This window comes from Coregonus lavaretus (genome assembly GCF_964263955.1).
Source record: "Coregonus lavaretus genome assembly, chromosome: 12".
Lineage (NCBI taxonomy): Eukaryota > Metazoa > Chordata > Actinopteri > Salmoniformes > Salmonidae > Coregonus > Coregonus lavaretus.
In genome coordinates this window covers 35771008-35784579 of record NC_139999.1, presented here as the reverse complement: position 1 = coordinate 35784579, position 13572 = coordinate 35771008, and the positions used below count along the sequence as shown (strand labels likewise).

Sequence of the window (13572 nt, the reverse complement as noted above, 5' to 3'; positions counted from 1 at the left end):
TGCTTGTATCTAAACCAAAGTAGATCATTTTAAGATTGTTCTATACATCTGTTGGGGTCTATATAAGCTTCAATGTGAGGTCCTTAACCTAGCATGACAGTTCATCCTTGTAGTTGTGTGGGATAATATATTCAAAATGGTTGCCTTGGGGTAAGTTGAGCCAATGGTTGAGCTAATGGCAAGTTCAGCAAATTGAAGTGCTTTCTTCCCACGCGTAATGCAAGGCATTATCGCTGGAATATAAGGTAACAACAGGGCCTGGACCTATGTTACAATTATTTTTTTAAAGTACTAAGTGTTTGTTAGGTGTTGAGCCTGTGTTAAAAGATGCTTCAAATTATTAAAAGACAAAAAAGTTATTGTGATTATGTTGAATTGTCTTTGGGAAATAAAGATAGACATGGTTTTAAAAAGGTAGTGGTAATATTTCATTCGGTACAGAAATGTGTAGGTGGCTTAACTTACCCTGTCCCACAGCACAACTTACCCCATACAGTTTTCAAAACTGTAATGTATACATTAATTCTGACTATTTCCAGGGATACACAACATCTTGAAATATATGTAGATATCTTTGTTAGAAAGAATACTATATTTACCTTGACGGAGTGATGCTGAATGTAAAAAATGGCTAAACTTTCCCCACTCTTCCCGATTGTGATTAAATGTTCTCTTTCTTAGAATTCATTGATTTTATTAGGAAAACATCATATAATCACAAAAACTGCCATAATTAAAGGTTTAGGATTGCCTAACTTTGGTTTCATTGAGGGGTCAAACAACATTTAGTGTGTGTGTGTGTGTGTGTGTGTGTGTGTCTGTGTGCGTGTGTGTGTGTGTGTGTGTGTGTGTGTGTGTGTGTGTGTGTGTGTGTGTGTGTGTGTGTGTGTGTGTGTGTGTGTGTGTGTGTGTGTGTGTGTGTGTGTGTGTGTGTGTGTGTGTGTTGGGTGGATTTTGGGCTATTGTATCAAGAATGAGGAAGAGAAATTCAGGTTTTGCCATTTATTTCAACAAGTCAATGTCAAGGGTGTGTGCACTCGGAACCAACACCCCTCCTTTAGCTTTAAACATAAGAAATCAAGCTTATTAATTCAACAAGATATACGAAGACAGACATAGAGTTCATAATCAGTGCAATAAAAAAACGAGTCAATTGGATCATCACAATAATGTAATAATGTTTAAAAAGTTGATGAATTATTTGAAGAAGTACAATTCTTCGTTCAATTATAACAAAGGGTATTGGTTAAATAAATGTGCATTAGGCTACTTTAGGCAGTTTAAGTTGTTGGGACACTAATGTTTGTGACGAAGTCCAATAGCTGACTAGGTAGTATAACGCAGAGACACTTGTTTCAAAGATAAATCAATATAGGCCTAGAACTGTACCGCCACGAGTAGCACCATAAGTATCATGCAATCAAATGCAATAAACGTGTTATAGCTATAGGCCTATCCTTGGACTGCCTTGTCACTTTCGGAAAAATGTATAGATCAACATTGTTAATGACAATACAGCTTTCTTGGCATATTTTAACATTAACATCCAAGCGCGTCCTATTTAGGTAGTAAAGGCCTATTCCCGATATTCAAATAAACAATAGGTTAATAATCATAAGCGTAAGTTATTGCTGCCTTCTTATATGATAAGAATCTTTGATTTCTCTAAATTAGGTAAAGAATCAAGAAATATTCAATATATGGGGAATTTCCTATGTGTTTTGTTTTTGATAGGCCTATCGGATTGAATAGGTCCAGGCAGTTGCAATCAAAAGCTCAGAGCTCACAATGTTTACAAAAAATACATTACAATACACACACTAGTATATTTGAGACAATAATATGAAATATCCCTTATGAAATGTACCTTCTAACCAAGAATCCATATTGCAATTTCCCACATTATAGAGACTACTCATGACTCCAATTTGGAATTGACAGTGGCCAATAAAAAAACTCCCATCACCCCAATAAACATACAAATCCACATAAATAATACTTTGGACGAAAAACAAAACACAAAAAGTACAAAGAATGTGTATTAATAATGAACCATTTTCCTCGAATGACAACATTGATTGAACATCGAAACATTTCTAGCCATCCTCCGCTTGTGCATTCTGTGGACCATATGAGTGTTTTGCAAGTGCTTTGTCTTTATGTTATGTGGGCCTTTGCAACGTTTTAAGCTAGATATTATAAGTAGTGATTATCCTCCTAGAGAGAGCTATTTGCTGGAATACAGAGCTGGGCCTCGTTTCCCAAAGCCTTCGTAGCGTTAAGATCATCATTAGAACCTTCTTATGATGTATCTTTAGTAGCCGAGGTGTTTCCCAGAGCCTTCGTTAGTAACGTGGCTCTTAACAACTTTCGTACGTATAGGAGTGATCCAGACCACTCGTAGAGCAGCCAAAGTGCATCGTTTGATGCTTTTTTTGCCCTTCCGCGTAACGTTATTCACAGCAGATCTTCGCTAAACATAGAATCAAGATGTTTAGGCTATCTGTCTGACTGTGACTGCTGTTAACATCAGAAAGAAGTTGACTACAAATACAAAGTTGCCAAAGTATTTGCAATTGTTACAAACAAGTGAAGGATAAAACTATGCTTCAAATGAAAACTGAGATGACTGAATTAAAATATACATAGGCTAGATTAGCCTATATAGGCTATTTTAATCATACTGAAATCAATTTCATGTTGAATCAATTGAGTTCTATTGACTAGGCTACTGTCTGTAATTTTTGCCTCTATGTGTTTCATGATGTGTGACAACTTGCGCAATGATGTGCCCAATTTGTGATATAGTGCATTATTATTGGTTATACGGGGCTCAGTTGGTAGAGCATGGCGAACCCGCAACACCAGGGTTGTGGGTTCGATTCCCACTGGGGTCTATTATGAAAATGTATGCACTCACTAACTGTAAATCGCTCTGGATAAGAGCGTCTGCTAAATGACTAAAATGTAAAATGGGTAAGCATAATAAGCTGCCTCAATAGCCTATGTGCAGCCATAAATGGTAATATCTCTATAGAAGCTGATCCGTCGTCAGTATCATGGAATATATTTTTAAATGTGTCTTTAAAGGATTTGTATTATTTGTTGACTCAATAAAACGGTGGTCATAAAATGTGATCTCTCTCTCTCTACCATCTTTCAACTTTTAAGCCATATAATCATAAAAAAATAGCAATTCAAATCACTCTTTCGTGTCTTCTTCCTCTCCTGTTTCCTTTTTGTCTCCTTCTCCTTCACCGTCATCGTTGCCTTCATCTTCGCACTCACCCTCGCCCTCTGCCTCTCCCTCGGCCTCCGCCTCTCCTCTTTGGCCCGGAAATTTGTCCTTGTTGTTCTCCTTTTTCCACTTCATCCGTCGGTTTTGGAACCAAATCTTAACCTGCCTCTCCGTCAGCCCTAAAGCGTGAGACACCTCTATCCGACGCTTACGGGTGAGGTAAGGGTTGTAGAGAAATTCCTTCTCCAACTCCAGTGTTTGGTATCGACTGTAGGTCTGTCGGCCACTGCGTCTTCCGGGGGCTATAGAATGGAAATAGCACTTACAATTAAGCAGGGATCGTCGCAAGACCTGTATGCTATTAGTTTACACTGCTATTATATTTTTTATAGGAGATTGATTGGTGTATGTGTGTGTGTGCCGGTGTATGTGTGTCTGTGCCGGAGGTTGTTGTGTGTGCGGGAGATAGTTCGCAGACCTATTCTTGTTTGAAACCTGCCTGTGTATACCAGAGGTTGGTGACATCCACATTCAACCATACCACTGTATATTGGTGACCTTATGTTTACAGGACATTCCAAGACTATAGCCTAGCCTCTGCCTAGCTATAGCCTAGCTGTATTTATGCCATGCCAAGTGTTTCTGCTGAACTTTCACTGAATTCGTTTTTATTGTTGTTATTAATCTCTGCTCATTTTCTCATCTCCTACTAGCAATCCACTGAGCCGCCGTGAATTGCACAACACTGACTCAGATCAACTGGTATTTTTGCGCCTGTAAGCAAAGTAGCTAAGGTCTGATTAGAGTGAATCATTGTGCCACGGTTAACCGATGAGTTCTACTGAGTGATAAGTGATGATCCGAAAACGTAATCATACATTAGCAGATGTAGGCTACATGCCATGAAAAGTACAACAACATAAAGACACAAGTAGCCTAGCTAAGCATAGCACTATAATGTCACTAGTCTATAATTGCACTAAATGGGTAATACACATATTAAAACGTAGCCTACTAACCGTGCGGTCTCATCCATGGAAACATGAGACTAGGAGACGGGTTTTGATTTAGGTGGCCTTGTCCTTCTCGGAGGTTAGTGCCATTTGACGATTTACAGTCTGGGTATTGCGCCACGCTCGCCTCTTGTTGGGTGCCATATAGCGTGTGTCTCGGAAGGGCTTCGTATCCATAAAATTTAGTGGCATCTCCATGACAAGCCAAGGCGCATGGATTCTGCTGGTAGCTTGGTGTGGAGATCCCCGGCGTCCCATTGTGGAAGAAGTCTTGGACGTGATGGGGCGGGTGCTGAAAGCCCGGCGCCGCCGCACCGTACACCAGCGCGTGGCTCCGGGTGACGCCTTGAGGGAACCTGCAGTCGTAGTAAGTTGGTTCCAACGTTTCACCGCCTTTGTACTTGGAAAAGAGAGGGTTCACAAAATAGGAGCTCATGTTTTTCTGTTCACAATGTTACAGCTAAAGAACTTGGTTTACGACCATTCCAACTATTGCCTTAGTCCTGTTCCAAACCCCATACATAAAACGAACGGAACCACAAAATCATAGAGACAGGTTTAACGAATAAGATAATAAAGCCTGTTTCCTTATTCACCACCCCTCTGTTCCAGCACTGCCCTGCTACCAATGGAAGTCCTTTGCTTTTTCTTGCTTTTTCGTTTTGCAGCTTCAAATCAGCTTCTTATGTCGTGAATGGTTGATGTGTGCTATAGCTAAAGTTGGCTAGCCCCTCCGACACACAGTCACAAGCGTTTTTGCCCCCCGCCTCCCCTCCCCCCGCGACACCGACCCCCTCCTCTCTCCCCACCAACCGTCAACCCCCTCCCATTCTCACGGCGTGCTCGGATGTCTATACTTTGAAACAGACAAGCAGAAAGGAACTGTGCATTTTGCTTTAAAGAACAATAAAAAAATATTTTATGTAGCCTAAACTAGGCCTATGTGTCAACTATCCTTTTGTTTGGTCTTATAGGCTATGCATTATCTATTTGAAAGAGTAGTGGTACACTTCTAAGCACGAAAAATGGCAATCTAGACATCCCTCTCTAGTTTATAGGCCTACCTTTATTGCTCTTACGAAAGTGATTTTATAAAACTATCCTGACTGCAAACGCAGGGTTTATGCATTACGTCAATAATTTACATTCACGCACACACGTGCGCGCACACAGCCTACACCCGTACACCCAGTGGCAGTGAAATTCAGAAACCGTATTGTAGACTATAGCCTATTGCAAATAAAATATTTGAGTTGAGATGGTTAACATGTAGCAAAATTGTATTTGCTAATAACACAGCGTAAACATTTGGTATTATATGGTTTTTCTATTGCCAGAATGATTTTATAATGCTTTAATAGTTGTTGATGACATTGATGTATTATTGTACGTGACTTACATGATTATTCATGAAAATAAAAGTTAAATAAATGTTGTTGGTTTAATTATTTTGTCTTTCATTAAAGCAAACATAATACAAATATTACAATATGTTTACAATAAGAAAGACGAGACATTAGACATTAAGTTAGGCCTAGATGTTCTGATGTTCTTTTGAGCCCATAGCAGGTGTATCCATAAAACATAACGATAAAAGAGAATTAATCAGTTATAACTAAAATAATTGTTCTTCCTAATAATACACCAAGAAAAAAAGAGATAGAGAGAGACAGACAGATACATGAGCGTAGATAGACATAGGCTAGATAAATTGGTCTATCGATCTTTAAAAATATACTGTGTTGGCATATCTTAGATAACTACTGCCCATAGTGTAGTGAAGAAAGATACTTATTCTCCGTAAAAGTTATATGTAGACTATTATTAAGAGCTAGGCTATTGACAGAAAACGGGCCCTGTTGGTTGTTCAATTATATTCATTGGCTGTTCATCTCTACATTTGTGACTAGTTGGCCTAACCATAGGCCTAGCCTGTAAGGACACCATCTACCTCCAGTCCCCCAAAGCTTCCGACACAAAAGGTGAACAGGCGACACGGGCTCGAACATTTTCAATACTTAGTCAACAGCGACATCGTGTGGCCTTTTTGTGTGTTGTACTGCACTAACTGGACTAGTGGTAGACCTACAGTACTTCACGTAACCATGAGAGTCTATGATTTCGTGAAATATAGGCTAGGCCTACACATTTGGCAGAAGATTCAGTCTCTTCGGTTTCTTGAAAAGTACACATTTTATTTCGTGTCCTCAACTTTTATAATTATAGGCCTACTCTTTCTTCAAGGTTTGGGTCAGGATTAATGTTGAGACTGTGAAGTAGTAGTACATGGCAATTATATTTCAATCAGGCATGATTACACTATGATCCACAATCATTTCTTGACATTTAGACAATTTGGAAGGAATAGGTGCAACTCTCGCTCACAATTAAAATATTGATGCTTTATTTATCTAATTCAAGTTAAAATAATGACATTTCGGCAGTCAATGGCCTTCATCCGAACGAAAACAAAATGGGAATGGACAACACAATAATATTGTATATAGGAAATACAATTCAATTGACATTTAGACAAAAAAACAAAGACAGAAAAACGAAATCATTGTTGAAACTTGTTTTTAAATATTTATGTTTTATTTTTTATCATCATTATTATTATTATTATTATTATAGACTTCACCATCATCATCATTATTATCATTTATTAGGCTATACTACTATTGTTGTTGTTGTATGGTAGGCTATATAATGATAGTGGAAGATTGGATGGGCTATAGATTTTAAACAGTAATTGGTAGCCTATAATTAAAATATATGCCAGTATGAATCATATCTATAGAATGCTTATGCCACAACCGGGCCTATTGCTACTGCTGGTAGCTTGCTATTTGCTAACTTCTTCTAAAGATAAAAAAAAATCCTATAGCGTAATAGTGAAAGTATAAATGATAACGAATTAATAATGAGCAATGAGCATAACATTTATATGTCAAAGCGGTCGTCATAATGTTTGGCATATGGTCATAGCAAAACTAGAAATGATGGTATGGTGGACATATATAGGCTATACAGAAGTCATATATAGGCCAAAATCATGAACAGATGGGTATGGGTTGAATTCAATCGAGTCTATTTCAGATTAACGGAAATGTCCATTAAACCGGGGACAGTGCCAGTGTTCAAACATAATATTGGTGCGATGTGCTAGATTTGGAATAAAGTGGAATTTGGGGCCTTTCATGTGTTGCTCTTTCCCCCTCTGCCACATGCAGAGTGGAAAAATAAAGCGGGCGTTAGTCACGTTTGCAGCAGACATAAACAACTGCAATAAGCCTCCTTTAAAACGAGCACACCAAATCCTCAAATAAGAACAATAAAGTAATTTACTCCAGACGTCTAGCCAGTTCTGCCAGGTTTGCTTTGTTAGATTACATTCGAGACAAACAGCGCTGCACGAAGCAGGGTCGTAAAACCCCACATTTCCCTGTGCTCCGCGAGGGAAATGTCCAACTATATCGCGCTCTAAAATCTCTGCATCCTGTCAGTATTGTTTGTGGCACCTTTTAAGGGGAAAGCCAATTTAGTAACGCGACCAAGAAGGACAAATAAACGCCAGACAATATACTTCACACACCCTCTCAAATGAACTGATTGAACGCAAAATATGACTAGGCAAATTAGTGTGGTGTCCAAGGTGTCCAAAAATAGCACCATGATAAAGAGGGTGAACAAATCTGTCGCAGTTTGTTGTGGGTTAATATGTCTCACATACCCACGACACATGACCATTATTACCCATCTAAACTGCAACATAGAGCGCAAACTCAGGCAGACCAAAATAATAGGCGCACTGCTCGGCGCACAATAGTCTCGAATCAGTGACCGATAGTTTGCATTACGCATTGCCCTGTTGCAAATTAATTCCTAATGTCATCAATGTGTAGTCCCTATATTCACGATTTGTGCTGTGACAACAACACTCATATAGCCAACATTTTGATTATAATATAGGGGAGTCACTAGGCACAAGAAGGCTAAGAAAAAACTATATTCTCACGTGGTCCAAGATCTAACAACCTTTGTTGTGAACTAGCCTACACCTTGTTTGAAATTACGCACGGACTAAAGCCATACATGGAGATAGGCCCATACAACGTGGTTGCATGAAATGCACTCTCAATGCACTCTGGCCTAAAAAAGAGGGCTTTATTATACCTGAGTCTCAATAATGAAGTTATACTGTGTGGCATGTTTTGTTAACTGACCACCAATTAAAAATATAGCCAGGCCTAGACAGATTACGGACGTTTGTGCTACAGAAAATGTTTCAGTGCCAGAATATCAACCTAAAAGCTATTCTTTGAAGTGGTTGCAACAATCTGAAATGATTATGAATGGACAACACGTATAAAGGAAGCAACGTGATGCTTTCTGAGCAATGAGTTTACACAAGGCCTCAAATGTCACCTCATTTTTCATCCAGAACCATTCATATTGGGAAGTGGTCAGGAAACGTGCATTATAAAAGGAAATAGAAAAGGAAGAATAATGAGTTAAAAGTCACAGCTGCTTTCAATAAGGAGTGGTCTGTATATCTAACTCTAGTATGTAGCCTATTTGAATTGTTGAATTACTAATCTCCTAACAACAATTGACTGCGTCTTGAACACTACCATCTTGTCAAGCCTTCTCCCAGTGTCATTTTTGCATGTGTTAATATTTCTGATCAAGGTAAGATTTTTTTACGTTTTTAATAAGAATGACACAACAAATACAGGAAAGGAGATTATTTGGAATACATTTAAAGATGGACACAATCTACAGTATAACATAAAGTTCTAGTGTCGAGAGAAAATAATATAAAAAACAAATTACTAAATGTATATTCACAGACGAAAACACAGACATACGTTCCATGTACGTTGATGTATTTTCGTGTACAAAACACTAATTTACACTTGAATAAGATGCAACAGGTTTTGTTAAACACATGAACAGATGAAACACCATTCAAGCACAGTTATCCAACTTCACCTTAAAGGCTACCTTTCTTTACCAATGTCCCATTCGTGGGTCTTGACATGAAACAGTAGGCGTAATAAAGAATAAATAGTCCAAACAAGCTGCATACTTTCATATTGAGGCGTGGGCCTAAGTTGCACTGTGCTACTTTGCCAAGAATAGGCCTATAGCTTAATTATATCAGATCAAAAAGGAAAATAGTAGCTATCAAGAGGCGAGACCGCCCACAGTCCATGAGTGGGATTTTTCTGAATGTGTACGAGTCAATGTGTCCATAGGGCACATTACTGCTCATGAGTTTCTGTCTTCTCTTTATTCATTTTCTTCATCTTCATCCGCCGATTCTGGAACCAAATTTTGACCTGTCTCTCGGTCAAATTAAGAACCAGAGCGATCTCATATCGACGGTCCCTGGTAAGGTACATATTGAACAAAAACTCCTTTTCGAGTTCGAGAGTCTGATATTTTGTATATGGACACCGTTTCTTCCTTGTTGAACGAGCGTGTATCCAATTTGCCACCGGGTTGCCTGTAAAAGGATAGGACAGAGAAAAAAGTAAATGAATGGAACACTTCTGATGACCTTTTGAAGTGTATAAACTATAAGCTACTTTAAAAGCATTATCATAAACACTTCAACACACACTAAACCAAACAGAGAGCATCAGACCTACTCTCTTGTTTTTCTAAAACTACAATAAGACTGGTTCAATATAATCCAGTACATTGTCAAGTGTGTCATCAATGTTTTCCTTAATAATTATAAATAAGTATCTCTCTTATAGACATCCATATTTTAAGAGCGTCAACAGTGCTAGAAAAGGACCGAGTCGTAAAATTGTGAGTACGCCCGTTTGCTTTATTGGCCCATAAATGATTTTAAAAGCCTTTAGTTTCAAGTCTCGGCAGGTCTGCAACCGAGACAGCTAGATGCATTTCACCCTGACATTCCTGTTGTGGCCTAAAATATTATGTTGTGTGTTTATTGTAGGGAGTTTGCTCGGTGTTGTCATGTTTTTCTAAGTACTGATATAAAGACGTCAATATCAATGGTTCGGGTCCTCGCTGAATAGGTTGTATCTCAACGTTATGTTTTGTGACTTAGGCTACTCGGCTTCGGTTGTAGCAGAACTTTGAATATTCACGTGAGAAATAAGCCATTATTGACTAAATAACACGGGGCAATAAACCAGTATAGATTTACATGAAATGACTAGCTATTATAATCATACTGCAGATAAAAGCCATGGTGGCTTTGGTCGTTTCTACAAGCTGTATTAGCCTTTAGGCCTATGGATGTGCATTTCAATCGTAGCCTATTAACCCAGAATGCAAATAATAATAATAATGGTAATAATAATACATTAATAAATAATCCACTATAACACAAGTTCTATGATTTATAGGGCCACACCTCGTGTATAAATCCTGCATACCACCTAAAATGTATCTAAGTAAAATAATATATTATTTCACGCACAAAATAAATGCTTTTACGCACAAGTTTAGGCCATGTAAGACAGTGGAGTTTACTAGAGATTCTAATCTCGTCATTGAAAAGCTTGTTTCCAGAGTTTCCCCATTTTATAGCCGTTTATAGCTTCTTCCCATTTTACAACCTTAAGGGGATTGGCGTTTGTCCTGTCTAACACTGTCTAACAGCCCCCAGTTCCCTCCCGTTCAAAGGGAAGGGAAAAGATACGATAATTTCGTTTTATAGTAGGACAACAGACAACGAGCGAAAACCCAATGGAAGACGAACACCCCCACCTCACCCACACACAAACGACTCCAATAGCCGGTTGTAAACCAGCGTAAACTGCCATGGCTTTCACTTACTTGGATCGAATTCTGGCTTGTCGTCTTTGTGCTTTCCGGAAGCCAAAACCTCCGACTCTGGAGAAGGGATGATCTGCTGTGTCTTGTCTCGGATGTCCACTGAGGTGTTGTAGAAGTAATCCGGGTATCCGTGGCCGTTGGAAGCGATGCAGTCTCCGGCACCCGGCTGAGGAAAACCATCCGTTTTGAGTCCGTAGTGTCTACCGTTCGCAGGGTAGCCTGGAAATATGGGCTCTAGCCATGAGCGAACATACCTCGAGTCCGTTCCAATGTGAGGTTGGTGGGTGTATGGGTGGTAGACCACTGAAGACTTGGAGTGAACTGGGCCCCAGGAGGAGGTAAAGACAGGAGGTTTCGGCGCAAAACTGCAGGAGGGATATTCGGAGCACTCCGCTACTAGTGTCGTCGGTCGGCAACGGGTGGGGAGAAGCTCTGGGGCTGAGAACCGCGACGCCAGCACATCCTCGCTCTCATGGTTTATCAAAGAATCCACATAATAATTGTTTATGGGACCCGTGGTCGACATGACGATGCCTCTCGTCTCTTTTACATGCATCAGATTATTATATGGACTGTATGTATACTTAAAAAAAATCTTACCCCTAGAACAATCAAGCCAGGTAATTATTTATCCTGGGGTTCTTCGACTCTCATTGGCCACCGCTGAACACGTGATTATATTTACCCCAAAATTCTACATTCGATTAATGCGCATGCACTCCTACGACAGTGATGTACCCCAGATTTTTGAATGCTATTTATGTACATGATTTATATTGTATGAGCAATCATTAAGACGGATTCACCACCTATCATTTTTTCGTTTTTCCTTGTCATAAAAACATGGAGAACGGTAGGCTATATCCCCTCGTATTGGAGCATGAGGTACGTTGATCACAGATCACCACTAGGCCCTATTTCTCGACGTAATTTGTCGTTTTCGACCATAATTTGAATAACACTTTGAAATTTGAGGGATATTCTTAAAGTAAAACAATTTTGGAAAATAATACTGCCTTTTTCCTTTAGAATTGTCAATAATTCCAAACTTAATGCACCGTGGACTTCGATGGTAATAACATTGCTGTAACGTGCGCAACAGCAAAAAGAGATTAAAGATCCAATAATATAATAATATACCCCACATATTTGAGGCTTTTATGTTGTAAAAACACATAATACCAGTTAATGGAGTCTAAAACTTTGTGTCTGTGTAGAGATTCGGAACTCTTGCCCACCACTGCTGCCTAATTCGGATAGAGGCCGCTCATGTTTTTATGTCCTTCAATAAATGTTTATGAGGACAATTTGATTGTTCATAAACGTGTCGTTAATAAAAAAACACAACCGATTAATTAACATTATCGCATAAACATAAATCCAACATAGACAAAGAACAAGAAGCAAATTACAACTATTGCATGAATTACAAGATAAAAACAACAACATTCCACAACAATTTAATGCAGGAAAAAACTCACATGCTGGTCTGAGGGACAAGTCAGAGTAGGCCTAGACATAGGCCTATCCATAAAATAAAATGTTGGTGGATAGTGTGTCGATAACAGCAAGTAGCCTAGACCTACCACAACATAGTGTATTTTTGATAATGTAGGCTAGTCAGTCCCTATTAATAATATGACAGAGTGCCTTGTGGTGTAAGTCCAGTTTAGGTTGGGTTTAAGTGGTAATATTGCGGTATATCTGGTGTACAGTTAAGGGTGACACTGTTCTCGTCTCTTGGGTGTTGACATTGCTGTTTCGCGCCCACAAGTTTGTGTGCATACTCTACTACACATGCACCTCCCAACCTCAAACTTTAAGTTGTGGTCATCAGGGAAAATAAAGCATAATAAATCAATTGAATAACCTTACCAAAATAACAAACCTGCAATTGCCACCTTATCTCTTTAAGATACTTTTGGTATGGGTAGCCTAAATCTGGAAAGTTATATACGTTTGTTAGTAACATTGGCTACTATTCATAATGATCCATTGGGGAAATTATAGGCTATATTATAGGAAACTGGCCATATAACTTATCCTAAGCCAAGGTGGCATGCATGATATACTAGGACACTCCACAGTGCGGTGTTTGGGCGTCGGATGACCAGTCATTGTCATTCAGTCTGGGCTAGGCACAAAATTCCCTTTGGCGCAACACGTCAATCTGCATTTCTCTCTTTTCACGGAAAATAGGGTACCAAGGCTCAAGTCACCTTCTTTTCAGAAATGCAATAAACTACAACTGCAATAACACCTGTATTTTTACAATGCTGTCTTTTGAAACCTCATGGAAAAGATGGCCAACTGGATTAAGCCATTTCAATTAATCGATTCAATAAGCCTAACAACTAGGCCTACAGATTAGCTACGACTCTGTGACTGTTGTTGACGAAACAAAAAACAAACATTGGCGTCTTATCCAATCTGAAACTGAATCATTCGCCTTTGTTAAATGATCAGCCTAAGATGTTAAAATATAATTTGCTGGACACG

At 39.0% G+C, this 13572-nt stretch overlaps 2 protein-coding genes across 2 annotated transcripts; both read right to left on the bottom strand.

Moving 5' to 3' along the window:
• Nucleotides 1-3202: 3202 nt before the first annotated feature.
• LOC311137982 (homeobox protein Hox-C8a-like) lies at nt 3203-4687 on the bottom strand (the record flags this gene model as incomplete). Its single annotated transcript, XM_084172626.1, has 2 exons — nt 3203-3540; nt 4258-4687. The coding sequence occupies 2 exons, from the start codon at nt 4685-4687 to the stop codon at nt 3203-3205; spliced, it is 768 nt and encodes a 255-aa protein (XP_084028752.1).
• A 4323-nt stretch (nt 4688-9010) lies between these two features.
• Nucleotides 9011-11638, bottom strand: LOC311137873 (homeobox protein Hox-C9a-like). Its single transcript, XM_084172478.1, has 2 exons — nt 11074-11638; nt 9011-9763 (listed from the first exon to the last, which is right to left on the bottom strand). Exons 1-2 carry the CDS (start codon nt 11627-11629, stop codon nt 9519-9521), a joined length of 801 nt encoding a protein of 266 aa, XP_084028604.1. The 5' UTR covers nt 11630-11638; the 3' UTR covers nt 9011-9518.
• Nucleotides 11639-13572: the final 1934 nt, after the last annotated feature.